The sequence below is a fragment of the Hemibagrus wyckioides genome, linkage group LG08 (assembly GCF_019097595.1).
Source record: "Hemibagrus wyckioides isolate EC202008001 linkage group LG08, SWU_Hwy_1.0, whole genome shotgun sequence".
NCBI lineage: Eukaryota > Metazoa > Chordata > Actinopteri > Siluriformes > Bagridae > Hemibagrus > Hemibagrus wyckioides.
In genome coordinates, this window is record NC_080717.1 from 23,425,192 (window position 1) to 23,451,754 (window position 26,563).

General features: G+C 38.2%; 2 protein-coding genes across 2 annotated transcripts in view; one reads left to right on the plus strand and one right to left on the minus strand.

The window, feature by feature from the left end:
* Positions 1 to 3,078: 3,078 nt before the first annotated feature.
* On the plus strand, positions 3,079 to 14,290 carry zgc:113516 (uncharacterized protein LOC541449 homolog). The gene is made up of 8 exons (XM_058396415.1): positions 3,079 to 3,338; positions 5,968 to 6,224; positions 8,395 to 8,538; positions 10,223 to 10,365; positions 11,785 to 11,868; positions 11,945 to 12,105; positions 12,267 to 12,340; positions 14,146 to 14,290. The coding sequence occupies exons 1-8, from the start codon at positions 3,198 to 3,200 to the stop codon at positions 14,213 to 14,215; spliced, it is 1,074 nt and encodes a 357-aa protein (XP_058252398.1). The 5' UTR covers positions 3,079 to 3,197; the 3' UTR covers positions 14,216 to 14,290.
* Positions 14,291 to 15,067: 777 nt separating this feature from the next.
* LOC131357356 (protein inscuteable homolog) overlaps positions 15,068 to 26,563 on the minus strand; it is a 43,589-nt gene continuing 32,093 nt past the window's right edge. The window contains exons 3-13 of the mRNA XM_058396288.1: positions 22,973 to 23,330; positions 22,811 to 22,863; positions 22,568 to 22,691; positions 21,998 to 22,111; positions 21,780 to 21,905; positions 20,346 to 20,517; positions 19,973 to 20,151; positions 18,270 to 18,336; positions 17,666 to 17,821; positions 17,435 to 17,511; positions 15,068 to 17,295 (exon numbers count right to left, since the gene is read on the minus strand). Of these exons, the coding sequence (XP_058252271.1) occupies positions 17,167 to 17,295; positions 17,435 to 17,511; positions 17,666 to 17,821; positions 18,270 to 18,336; positions 19,973 to 20,151; positions 20,346 to 20,517; positions 21,780 to 21,905; positions 21,998 to 22,111; positions 22,568 to 22,691; positions 22,811 to 22,863; positions 22,973 to 23,330 (1,555 nt within the window). The 3' untranslated portion in view covers positions 15,068 to 17,166. The remainder of the gene's footprint in view (positions 17,296 to 17,434; positions 17,512 to 17,665; positions 17,822 to 18,269; positions 18,337 to 19,972; positions 20,152 to 20,345; positions 20,518 to 21,779; positions 21,906 to 21,997; positions 22,112 to 22,567; positions 22,692 to 22,810; positions 22,864 to 22,972; positions 23,331 to 26,563) is intronic.

Here is a 26,563-nt window from a genome sequence, read left to right on the forward strand (position 1 = left end):
TGCTGTGTATCCTTAGACACACACGCACACACACACACACACACACACACACTCCAGGTTGAAGCAGTGTTAAGTACTGATAGCATATAAACAAGGTGGATAATTTCAGCTTATGCTTAAGAGTTCAATTCAATTCGATTTCATTTGTATAAGGTTCTATGAACACGGTCACAAAGCAGCTTTACAGAAATCCAGATGTAAAATTTCCATTTCAATTTTAATTTAATCTGAATTTATCCCTAATGAATAAGCCAGAGGTGGCATTAGGAGCATAAACAAGCTCCAGGTAGTCCAGAATGTAGTCCTAACTAGAACCAGGAGATATGAACACATCACTCCTATCTTATCCACACTGCACTGGCTCCCAGGCAAATTTCACATTGATTATAAAATACTATTACTGAACTACAAAGCACTGAATGGTCACATGCCACAGTACCTGAAAGATCTTTTGTTTTTTTATGATCCACCAAGCCTACTTTGATCGAAAGGTGCAGGCTATTTGGTAGTACCACAAGCAGTTTAGGCTACAGCATCGGGCAGAGCTTTTTCTTACAAAGCCCCATAGTTATGGAACGGCCTTCGGGACTTAGTGTTCAGGACTCAGACACAGAATCAGTCGATTTTTGTGAACAGTTTCTTCTTATATAGGAGGAGATAAGGAGCAGATAGATAGATAGATAGATAGATAGATAGATAGATAGATAGATAGATAGATAGATAGATAGATAGATAGATAGATAGATAGATAGATAGATAGATAGATAGATAGATAGATAGATAGATAGATAGATAGATACTTTATTCAGAGAGTGAATGGCTGTTTATCTCTCCTAATACATAAGTGACAACAGGAACTACCTTGTTTGACCAAATAGTAAATGTATTCAAATAATTTCAAAGTAAGAGTGTGCATATAAATATATATTGGGGATTTATTTAATATATATCATCACACACACACATGCGCACACACACACACACACACATACACACAGAGAGGAAAACACACCTAGCACAGGAAGGTGTGTGGTGTAACCCTGTGTGCAGGAGGTCATTTCAGATAGAGTGTGTGCGTCCCTGAAACTTAGAGAAAACCAAGACTGTCTGTGTGTGTGTGTGTGTGTGTGTGTGTGTGTCTGTGTGTGTATGTACAACATAGTGCACTATGAAGCGAATAAAGTGTCATTTGGGATGCAGTATCAGAGTGAATGATTTTAGAGCGAGCCATGACCTTTGACCTTCAGGTGTAATAAAGTGTTTCCTGTCGGGTGTGTTTGGTTTGTCTGATCCAATTCCCACTGTACACACAGGAAAACACTCCGCCTTATCCGTAATGATCCGAGCTCTAACAGGAGCTCACGCTTTAGAGCAGAGAGAAGATCAGGAAGCAGTCAGTACCTCAGCACTTAAACATCACTCATTCATTTTCAGTACCTCTTTATCCTGATCAGTGTCATGGTGCCAGAAACCTTATGTTAATAAAAGTATAATGTTAATGTAGATATCATTTTATATAAATCTTATATTTTTTGTGCTTTTTCTCTTGCTATATCTATTACATTCTCTCCCACTCTCTCTTGTCTTGTCTTCATAATGTCTAGCCTTTCTGTGTTTTACTGAGTTTTTGCAACACACACACACACACTATAAAACCAGCATGTTGCCATTTCTGAACAAAACAAACACACATTTTCAGTAAATCTAGAAGGATTCTACAAAGCTACTTGGTGACATTGTCGTACAAATAAAACTGAATTGAATTGAAATTTACTGTGTAAATGTCGTGCTATATTTACAAATGAACATTTATTTCAGGTTATTAAATGATTTTATTAATAAGGGATTAAACGTAAATACAGCCCACAGACACACACCTGCTGCAAAATGGATTATTACAAAATGTTAATGATGAGAAGAATAAAACTCTAGGTGATGGGATGTTATGGAAAAATAAACACTTCAGGGTGGAAACAGCAAGTTTGCTTCATCACACCACCTCGTCACTCAGTATTTTACTGTAACACACACACACACACACACATACAGAGTGAGAGGAAGCTCCACCCAGTGCAGTTTTAAAGTTCCACACCTGAGAGATGAAAGATTCCTGAACACCTTTAACACGGACTACATTCCCTACTTTGTTCTACTTTGTACACACTAGAATGTTGTCTTTGTAATTTAAGTGTATATTTAATATAATCATAAGATTATAATGTACAAAATTATTAGTCAATTCTAGTAATGTGAGGCAGCATGGTGGCTTAGTGGTAAGCACTGGTGCCTCACAGCAAGAAGGTCCTGGGTTTGAATCCTGGTTTCGAACAGGCAGTGGCCTTTCTGTGTGGAGTTTGCATCTTCTCCCCGTGCCTGCGGGTGTACTCCAGTTTCCTCCCATAGTCCAAAAACATGCAAGTTAGGTTGATTGGTAATTCTAAATTGTCCCTAGGAATGTGTGGTTGTCTGTCTATATATGTGGCCCTGTCATGGACTGCTGACCTGTCCAGGGTGTACCCCTGCCTTTTGCCCAATGTGTGCTGGGATAGGCTCCAGCAGATCCCTGTGACCCTAATTAGGAATAAAGTGGGTATAGAAAATGTGTGTGTGTGTGTGTGTGGTTATACTGGTCAATAATGTATTACTAATGTATGTGTATTAATTTACACACAGCCTCTGTTTTTGAAAGTGAAGCAGTAAATCACACAGTAGTGATAAATTAGTGCCCACATTTGACACATATCTATGTAAATGCTCCAAAATCCTGAAGTTGTTTTCACTTCCTTTAAACAGGAGGTTTAATGAAAGATTCTTTTCATCTTCGCTACTGATGCTGTGAATTAGTCACATCTGTAAGTGGATTTCTGATGATTAAAAACTATAGCTGTCATCAGCCAATCAGGTTTCAGCAGGCATTTAAGTATAATAAAAATTCAGAACTAGGTTAAGGTCGAAAAGTAAATTTATAACTGGCAGCTGTTTTTTGAGGTTTTACTTTTTTCTCAATTCAGAGTTAATATATAACTCATACAAACAGGTCCCAAGATGCCCAAACGGACGTTGCACTTTGACAAACACCCCTTGTCCCAGTCTGACTGAACCGCTTCTTATATGTATAGAGGATTGGAGATCAGTCCACCTGAGGATCTCAGTGACAAAACACTTTCCCATTTTTCTCTTACTGATCAGAAGGAGGCATGGATCTTCTCTTAAATGACCAGACAGATGAACTTTTGCACCTCAATGTGTGTCTGGATGAGCTTTCACCTCAAGATGGGATCATGGAGCTGCTCAAAACCCTGAGACCACAGTGGAGAGCTGAGGATATCCAACTAAAGGTCAGCTAGCAATTTAGCACAATGAATATGACCTGAATATGACTACACCATGTAAGAAATTACCTTATACCTTGCAATATTATTCATCTTGCATAAGCTTTGCAACTTATCCTGCATGTGATGTACCCTATTCTACTAAAGTTAGCTAGCTAGAGTAGCTCAAAACTGTCACAGTAGCTACACTACAGATGTTTTATTTTGCTCAGGAGAAAAGCACAATCTTCTAAAAGGACCTGTGTGTAACGCTAACAGTTTCTCTAGCTTGTACAATGTTATGTGCGTTTTAAGTTTGCATGGGTTTTTACACACACAAACCATTTAAAACCTCTGAGCCTAAAATGCAATAAAACTACTCATTAACGTAGAAAACTTAGCAAAATATCTGATATATCTTTAAAGTTAAGAAAGAAATTAGTATTCATCAGTAAACAGTTTAAATCTACACAGTGGTACCTCGACCACCCCTGTTATTTTCATCAATTTAAGTCACTTTGACCTTGGTGTACGAAAATATTTTCAGTGTACGACTCGACCGTCAGAAACGCCGGTTCTTGTTTCATACAGGATTGCAACGAATCTCAACATTTCAAACAAAATTCGAACAAATGTTAATGTGAACTGTATTTTTGACACAAATTTTCTGTGTTCGACCCGACCTGAAAATAACTATTGTGACCGCACACCAGGGGCGATTCTAGGATTTTAATTTAAGGGGGACTCAGCCCCCAATGAGGGTATAATAGTAAAAAATAATTAAATAAATAAATAAAATAAAGGTTTGACTAACAGGGTAGGATGGTAAACTTATTGCAGCATTCCACTGTATTGCACAGATGTGTATAACATTTGAGTACTGAAGAAGCCAAATACGAGTCTTCCTGATCACACACACACACACACACTTGTCCTCTGATCCTCGCTCTGCAACGCCATGTCTGCGGATTGAAGAGCGCACTGAAAGACGGGGAGGAGCCGATGTCAGCCCCCATTTTCATATGAAATTTAAATGGGACTGAGGCGATCACGAATTTGTGTACAGTTTATGGAGAATCACAGAATTTTTAGGGGGGCTGAGTAGAAATGTTGGGGGGGGCTAAAGCCCCCCTAAAAATGGCCTAGCGACGCCCATGCCGCACACGCTTTCCATGGGGTGTACCCTGGCGTAGACAATAGAGATGAAGCAGTTGATGCTGGTCATCACTTCTGAAAGCATCATCTGTGAGTGCTTGTGTTATAACCCCACGCTCTTTTGTGGTAGAATTTCAGTAGCCATGTCTCCAAAAAAAGGGTAAATCAGGCATCAATGTTGCTAAGAGGAAAGCTGTGAGATCAACCATCGAGTTGAAATTGATTAATTCGTTTTACATTATTTCCTATGGGGAAAAATAATTCGGGTTTCAACCAAATCGGTATTTGACCAGACTTTTGGAATGAACTAAGGTCGAACACTGAGGTACCACTGTATAGTCTTTGCTGTTATTTATCATTCTAAATGGCTGTCAGAATTATTAGTTGTCTGCTTAGCCTGAGCTCCCTGTGAAAATCCCTGCAGCACCTCCCACAAAAGATCCTTTTGAATTTATGAAACACATGTAGACCACATTATCCCAGAGCCCCTCACAAGGCTGTGCAAAAGTAAAGATGCGGTCTGTTGTTCTAAATCCAGGTTGGAACCCACATTGTTGCTCCTGAATTCTAGATTCACCCAGTTTTAAAATAGAGGGACAACTACCCTAGTCTTTGATTCAAATGGTACTGGCCCAGAACTCAGGGGATGTGTTTAGCATCCGACCCTGTGATTGTACCAGTTTCTATTGTCTTTATGTAGCACCAGGGTCCTGGATGAACATTATTTCATTTCACTACTACACCTGTTGTATTTGGTCGAAATGACAATAAAAACCTTTTTGTCTTATTTGATTTAACTATGAGATGAGCTTTTCTGACCCCATTCTCCAGCCTAGTGGACCCCATTCTATAGCCCAGTGACCTGCCACTCCAGGGACTTGTGTTCAATCCCCAAGTCTGACAAAAGGACTGCTGTGAACCTCTCTGCCACAGAGTTTGAGGTGATTACAGCTGCTTTGAACAGTTTTGGGTACACATGCTCTGGCAAATCAACAGGAAACGCCATGACCAAAACTCTTGACAGCTAGCTGAACAAGTAAGAAGTATGGCTCCACCATTTCTATCAGCTTCTCCACTTGCTCCTCTGGCTCCACCCGCCCCATAGGATCCTCCCAACCTCTAGCTCAACCCCTAACTTCTGAGCCCTGCCTCCCAGTACCCCAAAGGTATGATGGGTATCTTGTGGAATGCCAGGGTTTTTTCTCCCGAATTCCACAGAACTTGTATTGTATTTGTGTCTTCTTTCCCTTTATGTTTTATTGATTGATTCAAGATTCCTAGAGTCATTTTGCCTGGCACTGACCCCCCCCCCCCCCCCCCCCCCCAAAAGGGACAGATCTTCTCACTTTGCTTCATGAATGTAAGACTACGACCATGCATTGTGTATAATGGTGTGTAAATTGTGTAATGGTATGTAATGGTGTTTGATTTTGTGTAATGGTGTGTGATTGTGTGTGATGTGTGTAATATTGTGTAATGGTCTGTGATTTTGTGTAAACAGGTGTTTACAGAGGGCATCACTAATAAACTGCTGGGCTGCTCGGTGAGCTCAGACTCGTCCATGGTGTTGGTGCGAGTGTATGGACGAATGACTGAGCTTTTTGTTGACCGTAAGAAAGAGATGGAGACAATGAAGCTGTTGCACTCTCATGGCTGTGGCCCAAAACTGTACTGCAGCTTCCTCAATGGCATCTGCTATGAGTTCCTGAAGGGCATTGCTTTGGATGATGTTCTGCTCCAACAGCCTTCTGTCTACAGGTGTGTGTGTATGTGTGTGTGTGTGTAAGTGATTACCCAAAGTAAAGGAATTTTAGAGGTAATCTTTCTCTGATGTAACTCATGTTACTGTACATTTGCAGTTAATTATTGATGTAAATGATGTCAAACGCAAGTAACATGATGCTGCTAGCTTTAGCACAAAACAGTTTATTATTTAATTTAATTTAATTATTACATACTTGAAAAATGAATCCCAATAAAATGTGGCCTACATTACAAGACATGTGTTACGTCTCTTGTCCATCGGAGTGCCATCTTGAATTTTTTTAAAAAGTGCATCATTCAGATCCATGAAGTTCTTTTTCAGTGTGAACACAATTCAATTCATAAAACACAATGGAGTAGATTCGGTGATTTGGGATGGATCTTGAGTTTCCACTTCCTTGTTATGTTGTTGTGGTATTGTTCTGTCTTGGGTAAATGGCTTCTACCCTTTTTCCTGCGTTGATCACAACTCACTGTGTCTTCAGACACAGGCTGGCTCCATCTGGCTGAGTTTGTAAAGGGGCATTTCAGGTTACTCAGTCTGTCTGGCTCTTACCACCTTCTAGGGATCTCACCCAGACAAGACCAAGGGAACCCATCATGCAACGTCTCCAGATGTTACACTGCTCCCCGTCCCAGTTGTGGTCAGGGCAGAGAGGTTTTAGGGCCTTGCTCATGGGTCTTGAACCCCGACTTTCCAATCAACAACCTTACCCACTGAGCCACCATTGCCCCCTTTCCCTACTTTATCTTACCTCTCTATCCTCCTCCTCCCAGCTACATCTAGTTGTGGTTGTTATTGTTGTACATGTGGTTGTTTTTTTGTTGTAGTTGTGGTTGTTGTTATAGTTGTTATTTTTGTGGTTGTTGTATTTGTGGTGGTTGTAGGTGTGGTGGTTATAGTTGTGGTTGTTATTGGTATAGCTGTAGTGGTTGTTGTAGTTGTGCTTGTTGTAACTGTGGTTGTTATAGTTGTGATTGTTGTAGTTGTGGATGTTTTAGTTGTGGTTGTGGCTGTTGTAGTTGTGGTTGTAATAGTTGTGGCTGTTGTAGTTGTGGCTGTTGTGGTTGTAGTTGTGGTTGTTGTACTTGTGGTGAATGTAGTTGTGGTGGTCATAGTTGTGGTTGTTATTGGTATAGTTGTTGTAGTAGTTGAAGTTGTGGCTGTTGTGGATGGGATTGTTGTGGTTGTTATTGTTGTAGTTGTGATTGTTGTGGTTGTTGTAGTTGTGGTTGTTGTAGTTGTGTTTGTGGTTGTTGTTGTGGTTGTTGTAGTTGTGGTTGTTATTGGTATAGTTGTAGTGGTTGTAGTTGTGGTTGTTATTGTTTTAGTTGTATTTTTCGTGGTTGTCATTGTGGGGGTTATTGGTGTAGTTGTGGTAGTTGAAGTTGGGGTTGTTGTGGCTGTTGTGGTTATTATTGTTGTGGTTGTGATGGTTATTAGTGTAGTTGTAGTTATATTTGTGGATGTAGTTGTGGTTGTTACAGCTGTGGTTGTTATACCTGTGGTTGTTCTAGTTGTGATTGTTGTAGTTATTGTGGTTGTTGTAGTTGTGATTGTTGTAGTTGTGGTTGTTGTAGTTGTGATTGTTGTAGTTGTGGTTGTTATATTTGTGGATGTAGTTGTGGTTGTTACAGCTGTGGTTGTTATACCTGTGGTTGTTCTAGTTGTGATTGTTGTAGTTATTGTGGTTGTTGTAGTTGTGATTGTTGTGGTTGTTCTAGTTGTGATTGTTGTAGTTATTGTGGTTGTTGTAGTTGTGATTGTTGTAGTTGTGTTCGGTGTGGTTGTTGTAGTTGTGTTTATTGCAGTTGTGTTTGTTGTTGTTATAGTTGTGGCTGTTGTGGTTGTGGTTAACTTTTTTATTTTTCGTACTTTGTAAGCTCTTAGGTTTCAATAGTCCTGATAAAACCAAAAAAGATTTTAACAAAATTCTATATTCATTAATCAGAATATTACAGATCTGAATGAGTTTGAAAGATATAAAATGCTGCTTCAACAGAGTAGTAGTTTAGGCGTGTGTGATCCTATGCAACTCGGTTATTGTAAGTTTTTTATTTAAAATTTTTCCCTCAAAATGTATCTGGTTGTTTTTTCACTTCGGAATACAACATATTTATAAATGTTGAAAAACCATGTGTTTATCTGTTGTTAATGTTTCAGACTGATTGCAGTAGAAATGGGGAAAATCCACTCCATAAAGCCAAAGTCCAACTCATCTGTGGAACCTGTGTTGTGGTCAAAGTTGGAAAATTACCTGCAATTATTGCAGAAATGTGAAAATGACGATGATTTGCTACAGCAAGGGTATGAAAGCAAATAATCTACACACAGATGAAACATTGTGGACACAGAGAGACACTAATAAACAAATGAACACTAATAAACTTGTAATTAGTAAGTTTGCTGCTCTCTAGCTTGGTACGTTTTGAGAAGTTGAGAGCAAGCAGGGTATGTTTTATGTTTATTAAGCATGCATATGTACCATGATGCACTGGGGGGGGTAAATCACTTATATAAATGTAAATGTATAATATAAAAGTATAATCAAGTATAATCAATTCAATTTAGTTTTATTTGTATAGAACTTTTAACAATGGACATCATCACAAATGAACTTTACAGAAATATATGAATTCAGGATAGACAGAGAGTGGGATTATCAATCATTATGAACACAGAGAGTGGGATTATAAATCATTATGAACACAGATAGTGGGATTATCAATCATTATAAACACAGAGAGTGGGATTATAAATCATTATAAACACCAGAGAGTGGGATTATAAATCATTATAAACACCAGAGAGTGGGATTATAAATCATTATAAACACAGAGAGTGGGATTATAAATCATTATAAACAGCAGAGAGTGGGATTATAAATCATTATAAACAACAGAGAGTGGGATTATAAATCATTATAAACACAGAGAGTGGGATTATAAATCATTATAAACACCAGAGAGTGGGATTATAAATCATTATAAACAACAGAGAGTGGGATTATAAATCATTATAAACACCAGAGAGTGGGATTATAAATCATTATAAACACAGAGAGTGGGATTATAAATCATTATAAACAACAGAGGGTGGTATTATAAATCATTATAAACACCAGAGGGTGGGATTATCAATCATTATGAACACAGAGAGTGGGATTATCAATCATTATAAACACCAGAGTGTGGGATTATAAATCATTATAAACACAGAGAGTGGGATTATAAATCATTATAAACACAGAGAGTGGGATTATAAATCATTATGAACACCAGAGAGTGGGATTATAAATCATTATAAACACAGAGAGTGGGATTATAAATCATTATGAACACAGAGAGTGGGATTATAAATCATTATAAACACAGAGAGTGGGATTATAAATCATTATAAACACAGAGAGTGGGATTATAAATCATTATAAACACAGAGAGTGGGATTATCAATCATTATGAACACAGAGAGTGGGATTATAAATCATTATGAACACAGAGAGTGGGATTATAAATCATTATAAACACAGAGAGTGGGATTATAAATCATTATGAACACAGAGAGTGGGATTATAAATCATTATGAACACAGAGAGTGGGATTATAAATCATTATAAACACCAGAGTGTGGGATTATCAATCATTATGAACACCAGAGTGTGGGATTATAAATCATTATAAACACAGAGAGTGGGATTATCAATCATTATAAACACAGAGAGTGGGATGATAAATCATTATAAACACAGAGAGTGGGATTATAAATCATTACTCTTCTAGAACTGTGTAGTATATACACAAAAGTACAGTTGTGTGAGCAGGAGATTTATTCTAGTCATAACATGAAGTCTTCTTGAATACTTGAACTGATCAGTGTTGCAGATTTGAGAGAGAAACCGGTCATATCAACTGCATTCCAGAGTCGTCTTTAAGTGAAATGCACACTTACACATCTCCAGTGATGTCCTGAATCTCATGTTGATGATGTTCAGTTCACAGTTGGACATTCCCAGCGTGGACGTGTTAATCAATGAGTTGGAGGATCTGAAGCGACACTTGAACAGGGTGGAATCTCCAATAGTGCTGTGTCACAACGACCTGCTGACCAAAAACATCATCTACAACTCAGATGAAGGTGAAATGACTTTTTCATGAGTGGTCTTCAAAATACAGGCATCATAATAAAAATTAAAAAAAAAAACAGAACAAACTTGGAAATGAGAAACACTTGTGGATTTAAAGCTCGAAAAACACGTGATACTTAAAACACTGTGATACAACAGACATTAACAAGCGAACTGTTCAAGGAATAAACTCAGAACATGTGAGCACTATAGGACAACAAACCAGTGAGAAGACAGGATGGAAAGGGGACTAGAACAGAAACCACACTGCACACTAAGAACCAATTCAATTCCATTTCAAGTTCAATTTTGTTTTATAGCCCTTTTCACAATACACATTGTCTCCAAGCAGCTTTCCAGAAATACAAAAATGATTTAAATTAAATTAATCCCAGAGGTGATGGTAGTGTGGAAGAAAATTTAGAGAGGAACCAGACTGAAAAGTGAACCTCATCCTCATATGAGTGACACCAGAGAGTGGGATTATAAATCATTATAGACACCAGAGAGTGGGATTATAAATCATTATAGACACCAGAGAGTGGGATTATAAATCATTACAAACAACAGAGAGTGGTATTATCAATCATCATAAACACCAGAGAGTGGGATTATAAATTATTATAAACACCAGAGAGTGGGATTATAAATCATCATAAACAACAGAGAGTGGGATTATAAATCATTATAAACACAGAGAGTGGGATTATAAATCATTATAAACAACAGAGAGTGGGATTAACAATCATTATAAACACAGAGAGTGGGATTAACAATCAATATAAACACAGAGAGTGGGATTATAAATCATTATAAACACCAGAGAGTGGGATTATAAATCATTATAAACACAGAGAGTGGGATTAACAATCAATATAAACACAGAGAGTGGGATTAAAAATCATTATAAACAACAGAGAGTGGGATTATAAATCATTATAAACAAGAGAGAGTGGGATTATAAATCATTATAAACATAGAGAGTGGGATTATAAATCATTATAAACACCAGAGAGTGGGATTAACAATCATTGTAAACACCAGAGAGTGGGATTATAAATCATTACTAAACAACAGAGAGTGGGATTATAAATCATTGTAAACACAGAGAGTGGGATTAACAATCATTGTAAACACCAGAGAGTGGGATGATAAATCATTATAAACACAGAGAGTGGGATTATAAATCATTATAAACACAGAGAGTGGGATTATAAATCATTGTAAACACAGAGAGTGGGATTAACAATCATTGTAAACAGCAGAGAGTGGGATTATAAATCATTACTAAACAACAGAGAGTGGGATTATAAATCATTATAAACACAGAGAATGGGATTATAAATCATTATAAACACCAGACTCCATTCCTGTACTACAATACATCTTTATTTCTTTATAAACACTGAGTTCTGTTTTTCTGGTTTCAGATGTAATTAAATTCATTGACTACGAATACGCTGACTTTAATTACCAGGCGTACGACATCGGAAACCACTTTAACGAGTTTGCAGGTGGGTTTTTAAACACACACAGAAATGTGAAATGTTCTGGCTGTAAGTTCAGATGAATGTGTTTTATTGTTTTTAGGTGTGAATGATGTGGATTATAGTCTTTACCCGAGTCGCGAGCTGCAGTGCGACTGGCTAACAGTTTACCTGCAGAACGTACGAATCAACTCCCGAGTCGACTCCCAAATCACTCAGAGAGAAGTGAACACTCTGTATGTCCAAGTCTGCAAATTCTCACTGGTGAGGGGTAACAACAACCACGACAACAATAACAACAACAACAACAACAATAATAATAAGAGTGAGACAGACAGGGAAACCCTGTGAGCTGTTAAAAATCCTTTTATTTCTTCCTGTGTGTGTGTGTGTGTGTGTGTGTGTGTGTGTGTGTGTGTGTCCAGGCATCTCACCTGTCATGGGGTCTGTGGTCTTTGTTACAGGCCAGATATTCCAAAATCAACTTTAATTTCTTAAAGTGAGTTTTGACTCTGTCATGTTTAATTGTTGATAACATGTAATGGACGTCCAGTTTACACTCCAGTTTATGTTCCAGTTTGTATTTCAGTTTATACTCCAGTTTATACACCAGTTTATATTCCAGTTTATACACCAGTTTATATTCCAGTTTACACTCAAGTTCATGTTCCAGTTTGTATTTCAGTTTATATTCCAGTTTATACTCCAGTTTATGGTCCAGTTTATACTCCAGTTTACACTCAAGTTCATGTTCCAGTTTATATTCCAGTTTATACTCCAGTTTACACTCAAGTTCATGTTCCAGTTTGTATTTCAGTTTATATTCCAGTTTATACTCCAGTTTATGGTCCAGTTTATACTCCAGTTTACACTCAAGTTCATGTTCCAGTTTATATTCCAGTTTATACTCCAGTTTACACTCAAGTTCATGTTCCAGTTTATATTCCAGTTTATACTCCAGTTTATGGTCCAGTTTATACTCCAGTTTATATTCCAGTTTATACTCCAGTTTATGGTCCAGTTTATACTCCAGTTTATATTCCAGTTTATACTCCAGTTTATGGTCCAGTTTATACTCCAGTTTATATTCCAGTTTATACTCCAGTTTATGGTCCAGTTTATACTCCAGTTTATATTCCAGTTTATACTCCAGTTTATGGTCCAGTTTATACTCCAGTTTATACTCCAGTTTATACTCCAGTTTATATTCTAGTTTATACTCCAGTTTATGGTCCAGTTTATAGTCCAGTTTATACTCCAGTTTATATTCCAGTTTATACTCCAGTTTATGGTCCAGTTTATACTCCAGTTTATATTCTAGTTTATACTCCAGTTTATGGTCCAGTTTATACTCCAGTTTATACTCCAGTTTATGGTCCAGTTTATACTCCAGTTTATACTCCAGTTTATATTCTAGTTTATACTCCAGTTTACGGTCCAGTTTATACTCCAGTTTATACTCCAGTTTATATTCCAGTTTATACTCCAGTTTATGGTCCAGTTTATACTCCAGTTTATACTCCAGTTTATGGTCCAGTTTATACTCCAGTTTATATTCCAGTTTACACTCAAGTTCATGTTCCAATTTACATTTCAGTTTATACTCCAGTTTATGGTCCAGTTTATAGTCCAGTTTATACTCCAGTTTATATTCCAGTTTATACTCCAGTTTATGGTCCAGTTTATAGTCCAGTTTATATGCCAGTTTATATTCCAGTTTATACTCCAGTTTATACTCCAGTTTATGGTCCAGTTTATACTCCAGTTTATACTCCAGTTTATGGTCCAGTTTATACTCCAGTTTATACTCCAGTTTATGGTCCAGTTTATACTCCAGTTTATACTCCAGTTTATACTCCAGTTTATGGTCAAGTTTATAGTCCAGTTTATACTCCAGTTTATGGTCCAGTTTCTAGTCCAGTTTATAGTCCAGTTTATATTCCAGTTTATACTCCAGTTTATGGTCCAGTTTATACTCCAGTTTATATTCCAGTTTATACTCCAGTTTATGTTCCAGTTTATACTCAAGTTAATGTTCCAGTTTATATTCCAGTTTACACTCAAGTTCATTTTCCAGTTTACATTTCAGTTTATACTCCAGTTTATGTTCCAGTTTATACTCCAGTTTATGTTCCAGTTTATTTTCCAGTTTATACTCCAGTTTATCATAAACACATCTTTCTCTATAATTTCTCATCTCACTGAGTAACACAAAGATAATTTATAACTTATAATTTATAAGTGCAGTGTGTGTGTGTGTGTGTGTGTGTGTGTGTGTGTGAACCTCCTGTCCTTGTGTTTCAGATATGCTGCTGCTCGGTTCAGCCACTACTTTAAGAAGAAGGAGGAGTATTTAAGAATGCCACTTCCTTAATGAGTGAATTATCATTTCATCTGAGTAAAAATAAATTCCACCAAATTTAAATAAAATGATTCAGTTTTAACTTCATTACTGATTTTTTATTCACTAAGAAATAGGTTTGGAGGAAAAAGTAAATATCTGTTAAAATGTTCAAATGTTCATTGGATGCAATTCACTTAGGTCCTTGAAAAATAGGTGTGTGTGTGTGTGTGAGTATGTATGTGTGAGTGTGTGTGTGTGAGTGTGTGTGTGAGTGTGTTTGTGTGTGTATGTGTGTTTGTGTGTGTGCGTGTTTGTGAGTGTGTGTGTATGTGTGTGTGTGTGTGTATGAGATGAATGTGTGTGTGTGTGTGTGTATATGTGTATGAGATGAGTGTGTGTGTGTGTGTATGAGATGAATGTGTGTGTGTGTGTGTGTGTGTGTATGTGTATGAGATGGGTGTGTGTGTGTGTGTGTGTATGAGATGAATGTGTGTGTGTGTGTGTATGAGATGAATGTGTGTGTGTGTGTGTGTGTGTATGAGATGAATGTGTGTGTGTGTATGAGATGAATGTGTGTGTGTGTTTGTGTGTGTGTATGAGATGAATGTGTGTGTATGAGATGAATGTGTGTGTGTGTGTATGAGATGAATGTGTGTGTGTGTGTGTGTGTGTATGAGATGAATGTGTGTGTGTGTGTGTATGAGATGAATGTGTGTGTGTGTGTGTATGAGATGAATGTGTGTGTGTGTGTGTGTGTGTATGAGATGAATGTGTGTGTATGAGATGAATGTGTGTGTGTGTATGAGATGAATGTGTGTGTGTGTGTGTGTGTGTGTATGAGATGAATGTGTGTGTGTGTGTATGAGATGAAGTGTGTGTGTGTGTGTGTGTGTGTATGAGATGAAGTGTGTGTGTGTGTGTGTGTATGAGATGAAGTGTGTGTGTGTGTGTGTGTATGAGATGAAGTGTGTGTGTGTGTGTGTATGAGATGAAGTGTGTGTGTGTGTGTGTGTATGAGATGAAGTGTGTGTGTGTGTATGAGATGAAGTGTGTGTGTGTGTGTGTGTGTGTATGAGATGAAGTGTGTGTGTGTGTGTATGAGATGAAGTGTGTGTGTGTGTGTATGAGATGAAGTGTGTGTGTGTGTGTATGAGATGAATGTGTGTGTGTGTGTATGAGATGAATGTGTGTGTGTGTGTGTATGAGATGAATGTGTGTGTGTGTGTGTATGTGTGTGAGTTTGTGCTGCATGTTGTAATGTTCGTGTTCCGATCGGTTCATGTTTTGTGTCTTTGTTCTGATTCATGTTTTGTCTCCGCCCCTTTCTTCTTACTAATTCATCTCACCTGTTCTGTTTTCCTGTTTGGTTTGTCCATGTATTTAAACCCTCACGTGTCAAGTCTTCATTGTGAACTATCAGTGTTGTCTCTACGTGAACTCGTGATACCAAGCCCTGTTTCCTGTTTCGCCATAGCACCAACTCGTTTAAAGTTTGTTCTCACGTCTTTGACTCTCACACTTCCTGTTCCGTGATTTCAGTGTTCTCGTCCCTGCCTGTGTAAGGTCCGACTGCTCCACCCGCTCCGTGTTTCCACTCGCCTCACGTGACAGGATGATTTTCTTAAATTCTGGACTCAGAAATGATCAGAGAGGCCTGATGAAAATAATTATGAATAAAGATGTAATTATTGTATAATCAGAAGTTTAAGTGTTAAAGACGCACTGCTCTTTATCCTAGTCTGTGTTTATTCCTGCTTCAGGTCCACAAGATCCACGGGCCTGAACAGGATAAAGTGCTGACTAAAAATACAAATATTAAAATATTATTAATCCATAATTTATTGAACAGATCTATAGTAGAATATTTATGTTGTATTCGCTCCCTAAGGAGGTGGTCATGATGATCACACACTGCTGGGCTTCTTTAGCTAAAAATAGAAACAAAAGTAAACACACACACACACACACTCGTTTCTCCCTTTTTTGCCCTCACCGCCACTCACTGCAACAAACCCAACACAAAAAATCCCACACAGGTGCAAGTCTTCACTCATCACCTGTCCCGGCTCCGCCCTCTGTTCACGTACCTGTGTTTGGCCCCGCCCCCTCCTCCAGTCTGATTCTCAACCCGATGCAGCATGAATCAATTTCTTTAAATAAGATTTTGTGAAAATACGACAAAAAAGTTTTTTTTTATTTCATGCACATTTCTCCAAAACACTTTTATTGCTCTTAAATCCCTTAAAGTTAATTTAAGTCAACGTTGTGAACATTTATGAATGTTAGAAATGTTACAAATTGTGTGTAAAAACTTTAAAAAATAAAAAAAAGCAGTATTTTATTAATTAAATAATTCATTATAACTCAACAGTGCTCTTGAACTGCTGTGATTGTAATTCCCATTTAGTGGTGATTACACTCAGGAACACAGGGTTCTAGCAAGAGGAACATTGGGTTCTATCGCTGGAACACAGGGTTCTAATCCCTTTAGTGGTGTTTACACTCATTAACACAAATTTCTAATACCAAAACATGGAGTTCTAGCACAGGAACACATTTCTAGCACAGAGCTTCACTCAATCACCTTGCCCAGTTCTTGTTTCCTTTATAGTACTTGTATTGGGTTCTTGGCCTGGTCTTCTATTTTTAGTTTAGTTCTATTACGAATTCTGATTCTTGTTCTGTCTGATTCTTCTCCTTTTGATTCTAGCTCTGTTCTGGTTTGGATTCTTGTTTGTGTCGTTTAGGTTTAATTTTAGTTCTACTGTTGGTCTGTCAGGTTTAGGTTCTGTTAGGTTTTCTGTAGATGGTGTTCCAAATCGAAGCTGAATAATATTTAATTTTCTGGTCAGAGAAATAAACACAGTGAAGTTAGCATTAGCACTGTAGCCCCTAAGCTAAAACTTGCAACAATACTTAACAGCTTAACCTAGTTCAGCATTGTGTGTGTGTGTGTGTGTGTGTGCAAGCGGGAAGCAGCTTCAGACAAAACTCTCCTCCATGTTGGAACAGAGCAGGAATGAGTCGACGAGTCGCGGCTTAATGAGCTGCTGATGATCCGCTGGGTCGATACTGTCAGAACATCCAGCAGCCAATCGCCTTAGAGCAGCCTACACACACGCACACAGACACACACACACACACACACACACACACTGATAAACATTGCCAGCAGCTTATCTTAAGGTAAATGGTTGCTGTATATTAATATTAGTTACACACACACACACACACACACACTCCTCCTACCAGACAGGCCACTAAAACGGAGTCACTGCTGTTCCTCTCAGCTGGAGATCGACACAGCTCAATGAGACGTGGCACAGCTTTAAAAACAAAAAATACATTTACTACAGTCCCGTATTCCCAAAAACTTATATTTCCCACATATTCCCCAAATCGCAAAGTCCTGAATTTTATTTTATTAATAATATAATAATAAATTTTATAAAATAATTTATAAAATAATAATAATAGTACCTTGCAGCTCGATTGCAGCCTGAGCAACGTCGGGATCTCGGCTTAACCGGGCAAGTGTTACTGCAGCTTTCTGCTGCACGCGCTCACATGCAGCACCTTCTGATGGACTGGAGGAAGACGGTTTCTCTCCTAGCAGCACAAGCAGACGCTCCAGTCCTTCAGTACACACACACACACACACACACACAAATTCATTACATGCACATACACAGAGCAAAACATGTGGTACGGATCATATAGGTCATGTGACCCGCTGCAGGGTTACACACATTTAAACATCAGCATATTTTTATGTAGGTTTTGGGAATTAGTATATTATTTATGCATACTATATAAATAAACAGAACACACTTTACAAAATAGATAAATGTGTTTTTAATATCTTTTTGCATTCTGTATTTATTTGTATTTAGAGAAATGCAGCTCTGTATATTTTTGACCATGAAAAAGTCCATGAAGAATCTTTTCCATTTCAATCCAACACACTTTGGACTGCATCACTGTTTAATGACTGTTCATTATAGCAGATATCTAGACTGAAGTTTAGATTTTAATTTAGAACGTTACATTTTAGTTTGCTGTGAATTTCTTTATTTTTTCCTACCGTTTTCCTGTAAGACCTCTGATGCTGTTTGCTCCAAAACAGACAAATTGGCCAGAATTGTTACAACCTGCGGAGACCAAAACAACAAACACAGTTCACAGTGAAAAAGCAATAACATGCTGAATTATAGCTACAGTAAAACTACAGCTACAGTAAAACTACAGCTACAGTATAACTACAGCTACAGTAAAACTACAGCTACAGTATAACTAAAGCTACAATAAAACTGCAGCTACAGTAAAACTACAGCTACAGTAAAACTACAGCTATAATAAATATACAGCTACAATAAAACTGCAGCTACAGTAAAACTACAGCTACAGTAAAACTACAGCTACAGTATAACTACAGCTACAGTAAAACTAAAGCTACAATAAAACTGCAGCTACAGTAAAACTACAGCTACAGTAAAACTACAGCTACAGTAAAACTACAGCTATAATAAATATACAGCTACAATAAAACTGCAGCTACAGTAAAACTACAGCTACAGTAAAACTAAAGCTACAATAAAACTGCAGCTACAGTAAAACTACAGCTACAGTAAAACTACAGCTATAATAAATATACAGCTACAATAAAACTGCAGCTACAGTAAAACTACAGCTACAGTAAAACTACTGCTATAATAAATCTACAGCTACAATAAAACTACAGCTACAGTAAATCTACAGCTACAGTATAACTACAGCTACAGTAAAACTAAAGCTACAATAAAACTACAGCTACAGTATAACTACAGCTACAGTAAAACTAAAGCTACAATAAAACTACAGCTACAGTAAATCTACAGCTACAGTAAAACTACAGCTACAGTAAAACTACAGCTACAGTAAAACTAAAGCTACAATAAAACTACAGCCACATTAAAACTAGAGCTACAGTAAAACTACAGTTACAGTAAAACTACAGTTACAGTAAAACTACAGCCACATTAAAACTACAGCGAAAATAAAACTACAACTTCAATAAATTGCAACTACGGTAAAACTAGAGCTACAGTAAAACTACAACTACAATAAAACTACAGTAAAACTATGGTTCAATAAAACTACAGCTACCATAAAACTACAGCTACAATAAAACTACAGTAAAAATACAGCTACAGTAAAACTACAGCCACAATAAAACTACAGCTACAGTAAAGCAACAGTTACAATAAAACTACAGCTAGAATAGAAATACAACTACAATAAAACTACAGTTACAGTAAAACTACAGCTACATTAAAACTACAGCTACAGTAAAACAACAGGTACAATAAAACTACAGCTAGAATAGAAATACAACTACAATAAAACTACAGTTACAGTAAAACTGCAGCAACATTAAAACTACAGCTACATTAAAACTACAGCTACAGTAAAACAACAGGTACAATAAAACTACAGCTACAGTAAAACAACAGGTACAATAAAACTACAGCTACAGTAAAACAACAGGTACAATAAAACTACAGCTACAGTAAAACTACAGCTAGAATAGAAATACAACTACAATAAAACTACAGTTACAATAAAACTACAGCTACAGTAAAACTACAGCTAGAATAGAAATACAACTACAATAAAACTACAGTTACAATAAAACTACAGTTACAATAAAACTACAGTTACAGTAAAACTACAGCTACAGTAAAACAACAGGTACAATAAAACTACAGCTACAGTAAAACTACAGTTATTGAGATAAGAGAGAGAGACCTGGTCTTTAGAGTAAGGTGTGTCGACTCGCTGGCGGTCTCTGCAGGCCTGGAGGAGGATGTGCACTGCGTTCAGCTGCAGCAGGATCTCACATGCCAAACTGTCAAAGAAAGTGATATTCGCCAGTGCAGCCGAGGCTAAGAGGAACACTTCACCACACGATGCAGTCTCACAAAGCTCTGCACACACATACACACAAACACACACACACACAGTCATCACTGTCATTGTCATTTTAACATCATTGTCACCGTCATTTTATTTTTTGCGTGATAATAATGTTTCAAATACAATACAATTCATTAAAATATTAGTGATGATATAATGAACGATGTAATAGGAATTTTGATGTAATAAGGCTGTTCATCCTCACTGATGAGGGCGGAGACGATGTCCTGCATGCTCTCAATGAAGCTGGACAGGTGGTGTGTGTTGGAGTGATGAGGAGACGTGATCTGAGCCACAACAGCAGCTGCTTCAGCTCGAGCTGCTTCTGTACAAGCTTCATCAGTCAGAATATCAGCCAGACACAGTACACCATCCACCTACACACACACACACACACACACCAAGGGTATGTTGTAATTTGTTATTTTTTTCTGATTTTATTTGTTTGTTTATAAACTTTGGTGTGGAGGCTACAATTATTATTTAGGCCCTAATAGATAAAACTGAAGGGGAGTGTACTTTCTTATTTCCTTTGACTGTATTGCAGTTCATCTTATTCACTGTGATTTTACTTTTGTCCATATGGGGGCGATGTTGTACAACTTTTATAATCGAAAATTACAGACTTGATTCAGCCATCTGATCCAAAATTACCCAGACTGCACTGACAACTGTTAATAAGTTAATAGCAGTTTACACCTGAACACACACTGATTTTAATAATGAAGTATGATTTTCTCTTAGTGGCATGTGATTTATTAATAATGTAATAACACACAGTACGTTTAGTTTTGAGAAGGCAATAAATACCTGATTATGATGATGATGAACTAATTAAAATGTACTGTTTTATTAATTTGATTACTTTTTATTATTTTTTTATTTAAAAAAAATTGTTTTAACAGCTGAAATGTTTTAACAGATATTCATTATTAATATTTTTTATAATGTATATACAAGCATGTGCACTATTCTTTGTTTTTTTATTTTATTTCTTCTAGATTTAAAATAATAATAATAATAATAAAGTAAATATATATATATATATATATATATATATATATATATATATATATATATATATATATATATATATATATATATATATATATATATATATAAATCCCATAAAAAAATAAAAAATAAAATATTAAATATTAAATGTTCATGGTATAAATCATGATGGAGCAAATTAACACCATCTGGAAATGTACATGAAATATATATATATATATATATATATATATATATATATATATATATATATATTTGCTTTATTATTATTATTATTATTATTATATATATATATATATATATATATATATATATATATATATATATATATATATATATATATATATAATCAATTTCTGTAATATCTGTAACACAGCCTCTGTTATGAGCTTCCCTTTTTCAACAGGTGTGCTTTTCAGGCTTGCTGCCACATCCTCCTGTGGGCAAAATCTCAGATTTTATATATATTTATATAAAAAATATAAAAACCCACCAAATCTGAGACTTACAGCACTTTCACTCTGAGTTATTCAGCCTGAAACTTTATGTTGGCAAGGTGTGTGTTTGTGTGTGTGTGTGTGTGTGTGTGTGATGGGTGGGGGGGGGGGTTGTTGTGGTGCTGTACTTTCTCCAGTTGGTTGATTCCCTCCTCCACGCAGCAGATGGAGGCGACGGTCCTGAGTGCAGGAGCGTAAAGAGAGCTGAAACAATCCTGCCTACAGATCTTCAACAGAGCAATGACTGCACCTTCCTGTACACACACAGACACACTGACTGTAGGTATATATTGAGAGAATTAGATGGATAGAAAGTTGATGAATGAATTCTGTGTCTTTTTCTTACTTTGGCGATGATGCTGCAGAGCTGCGGTCCATCCTGAGTGAGTGACAGCAGGTTACTGATTGCGTTTTCCATGAGGAACACATCATCTGACTCCTCAACCTGCCTGATCAGGACCTGCTCAAAGGAAACACACACACACACACAATGTCATAACAAACATATGGATAAATACAGAAATAGAAATTATAATATAATATTAGAAACCTAACATTATTAATCTAGCAGTCCAAGTTATTAGTACACCAGTGGTTTCAGGACTTTACAGTTTGTTGAATTGGCTATACTATACTGTCCCATGTCCTAATTTATTTTTCTTCTTTTCTCAGCTTCCTTTCCTCCCATAATCAGCTCTCTGGCCTTTATGTTGGATTATCTTTCTCAATTTCAGTTTAATTTCAATTTCAGTTCATTTGTATAATGCTTTTAACAGTGGACATTGTCTCAAAGCAGCTCTACCCTGGATTATCCTTTTTGACAATAGATACAATAAGCTTCATATATTAGCACTGGGTACAAATACTTTTCACTGCTGCTGTAACAGCAGTATGTTTCAGCAATTTCACAACTTACTTGTATTTCATTGGCTAAGGCCATGTCAATCATTTGGCTGAATGAATCACTGACATCTGTAAGGATCTCATGGATGGCCTCCTTCATGGACTTGAGGAAATATTCATCATCTGTGTGGAGACACCTAAATAACACATGCATACACTCTGTTCTCACACTGTGGTATTGGCAGTTCTCTGTAGAACCAATAATTATGTATATATTTTTTCACCGTGTTCTGTGTGTGTTGCATTTGTTCCTCACCTCTCAGTGATGACAGTGAGCTCCATACACTTCTCCAGCAGAGTGGCTTCATACTGCAGTTAAGACCAAGGCACAGAGAACATTTACACACATCTAACTGTACCACTTCCTCATTCCTGATTTTCTGCATGTGTGTTATTGATGATGTTCTAGATTCCTGACCTTCTGCATGTGTGTGTTGTTGGTTCTGTGAGCACTGCACTCATGCACCAGCGAGCGGACATGGCAGTTGGCTCTGACAGCGGTTCCATGTACACGCTGCCATCGTCCTTTTTCTAGACGCTGGAACATCTTGCCCAGCTCAGTGCTGACAACCAGTGCCCTCTTCAGGAGTGTCTGCAGGTTGTCTCGTGTCACATGATCGCTGGCCACACCCACCCCAGGGATGATGAGCTCACCTGCAGAGTCCTCATCCACGCCCAGCGGCTTGGACTGCAGTACACACATACACTCCACCTCAGTCATGTGACGCAGATCCTCCATCCAGCGCTGCACTGAGTCCACCTGGATCACATGCATCCTGACACACACACACACACCCTTTAACAGGCACATAATTAAATACTTTTACAAATAAATATTTTATGTTAATTCTTACTAATTGGATCACATTCAACATTCAGAATTTCTTTCTTAGATTTTGCTTCAGTTTCACCCTTCACATAAGGAGTTATGGACATCATTTTGTTTGAGCTGTTTGTACAAATTTAATTCATTTTAATTATAAACATGTCAAAGTGCTTAGATACAACAAAATTATAACAAAATGTAATGTTCAGCAGACTGTACAGAAATGATATTTAACATGTCAGGTGTAAATTCTTCCATGTGCTTATGCTTGGTTAACAGCTCCACCTGCACTTCTCCCTCCAACCCACCAGAGGGAGCCCTTCCCAGAATATTGAATACTTCTGGTCACACCGTTCTCTTATGGGCTACTTCCTGGTTTCAGTGTATTTAAACTATGCTCACGGTATTAGACAGTGTGAAGTATTGTTAGTTCCTTCAACATGCCAAGCCGTTTCCTTGCTATTGTCATTGTTCATTGTGTGTTTGACCTTTTGATCTTTTGAACTTACAATTATGGATTTGTGTTTTTGTACTATGTGGATTGCTTGTTCTGGATTATTGGACAATGTGTCTGTGTTCACCGTTTCTGCTCCTGCCTCACAATTTGGATTGTTTGTTTTTGATTCTGTTTCAATAAACTCTGCTAATGGATCTCATCCCTCCAGTCTGTGACTCATTGTTACAGAATACTTCACCTTTTTTAGCTCCAGTGGAGATATCGCAACTCCAAATCATTGCCACACATCAGGGAGCAACTCACAACACTGCCCGGTTTTCACGCCCACATGATCTGGATGCTCCATGGGCTTCCCACCAGTAGACCTGAATCTGCCAGCAGATCAATGCCAGGGGTTTCTTCACCAATGCAAGATATTTTTCACACATCAGCCTGAGGCCTATCAAGAGGATTCCACCAAATGGACCTTCACCATGCCCCTGCTCACTGGGAGGGCCCTGGACTGAACATAGGTGGTCAACTCATTTGGGAAGTGTTTAAGTATACAGTGGGAGGACGCGATGTGTCTGTGCAGTTACTCCAGTTACATCAGTGCCCAGACACAGCAGCCGACTATGCAGTAAAGTTCAGGATGCTAACAGCACTGAGTGAGTGGAATGATGTGGCCTTGTGGGGCATCTTCAGGGAAGGGCTGAATCCCATACTACTGTCAAGGTTCACGGATTTAGGACCCAAGTGTGAGATGCGACAGGAGCTAGGTAAAGAGTCATTAATATATTGTAAAGATAAACAGAGACATGTGTGCAGCCAATAACAATAACATCCACCTGACAATCTCCAGCACAAAATCAGAGACAATGGTGAAGCACAAAACAACAAAATGTCATTATACAAAGTCAAGGGTAACAATTCCCAAGGGTAAGTAACAAAGGTGAACAAATAAAAGCAGATAAAGGTCCATGTAAAGGAAATAGTCCACGGCTACAAATCCAAATAGCATAATCCAAAAAGACAGAGTGAGAAAAACAGTCCAAAATCCAGCTGAAGAACAATAAAGGACCGGCAGGGGAAAAAGGCGGGATGACTCAACAGTTAAGCAAGAGAGACCATCTGGCAAGGAAGGCATGACAGAGTGTCAGAGTGTTTACATAGTGCTGGAGCGCACAAAGGGTAGTAAACCCAGAAGTGCTCCGTCCGCGATTACCGCCACCCCGGAAGTGAGTGCCACAATGTCATGAACCTGGAAGAGCGCACCGCAATGTCGTGAGTCCGAAGGCCCGGGCTGCTAAGGGCTAATAAGGACACGCGAGCTGACAACTACAGGCTGAGATTGCCTGCAAGGGAGAGAATCAATCCCTGAACCAGTACATCACTCCGGCCTTACACCACAAAAACTTACTGCAAACTCAATGTCCCCGCCACCAGTTTAATACTTACCCTGCCTGGGAAACTGATGCCAGCACATCAGGTCAACTAGGAACCATGAAGCTTGGCAAGACACGAGTATCAGTGGTGGGATGGCAGCACAGCCTGGCCCAGCAGCTCTGCCTCTACTGCAGCCAGGCAGGATGCTGCTGCTCCCCCTGTCCCAAGAAACCTGCACCACACAGTGCCTGGGTGAGCCTTCATTCTTGCTCATACAGTCTGCATCTGCCGGTACTGATACATCATGCCAACTAATATGACCTATTTCAACCTGGATTCCTGATCCACGGTCAACCTTATCAATTATCCATGCCATCATACTTATCCATGTCAGCTAGTGGAGGAGCTTCAATTGCCTATTGTACCATGTGCTGTCCCCTTAAAAATTACTGCTATGGACAATCAGCCCATCGGTGATCGGTACATAACATATGAGACTTCCCCTATTACAATCAAGATTGGACTATTTCAGTGGGCTATGGTGCTGGTCCATTCTTGGCTTTGTAGGCAAGCATCAGTGTTTGGAATCTGATGCAGCTACCGGAAGCCAGTGGAGGAGCGCAGCAGTGGGGTGGTGTGAGGGAATTGGTGTGCAGCTACATTTTGGATCATTTGCAAAGGACGAACTGAAAATGATGTGAGCATGCCACGTTAGCAATATGGGAGGAAAAGGACAGTTGACTGTCCATGGTTACCCCAAGGTTGTGGCTGTCAGCATCCCCCAGGAGTATCATGACCGTCTGGAAGTTTTCAGCAAGTAATGGGCCACTCACCTGCCACCACATTGACCTATAACCTCAGAATAAATGGGGGAAATGAGTGGAAAATGTCATTCCTGACCACAAGATGTCAATAAGGATTGAGAATTACTATCAATCAAGGAGGCACTGGAGGAATGGAGGCACTGGCTGGTGGGGGCTCGCTAACCTTTTTAGGTCATAATAGACAACAGGAACCTAGAGTATATAAAAGGTTCCTCAACCTACGTCAATTCCAATGGGCTATGTTCTTTATTTGACTCAATTTCACTGTCAAATACTGCCCCAGAACCAAAAACAGTAAGGCCGACACCCTCTCCTGCTATCATGACCCCATAGGCAAGAACCCGGACCCTGAACCCATTCTACCATCCTCCCTGGTCATTGCCCCGTTCCAGTGGGACCACATTGAAGACATGCTATGGCCTCAGTTAATCAAAGCCCCACCTCCTGATTGTCCACCCACGCGCCAGTACATGCCCATAATCCTCCACTAGAGGACCATCCAGTGGTTTCATACTGGGCCAAATTCAGGACACCCTG

Bases quoted from the DNA above. Each gene is read 5' to 3' on its own strand.
- zgc:113516 (XM_058396415.1), top strand. From the start codon at position 3,198: ATGGATCTTCTCTTAAATGACCAGACAGATGAACTTTTGCACCTCAAT. The intron at 11,869-11,944 runs GTGGGTTTTTAA...TATTGTTTTTAG, and splicing joins CCACTTTAACGAGTTTGCAG to GTGTGAATGATGTGGATTAT. The intron at 12,106-12,266 runs GTGAGGGGTAAC...GTGTGTGTCCAG, and splicing joins AAGTCTGCAAATTCTCACTG to GCATCTCACCTGTCATGGGG.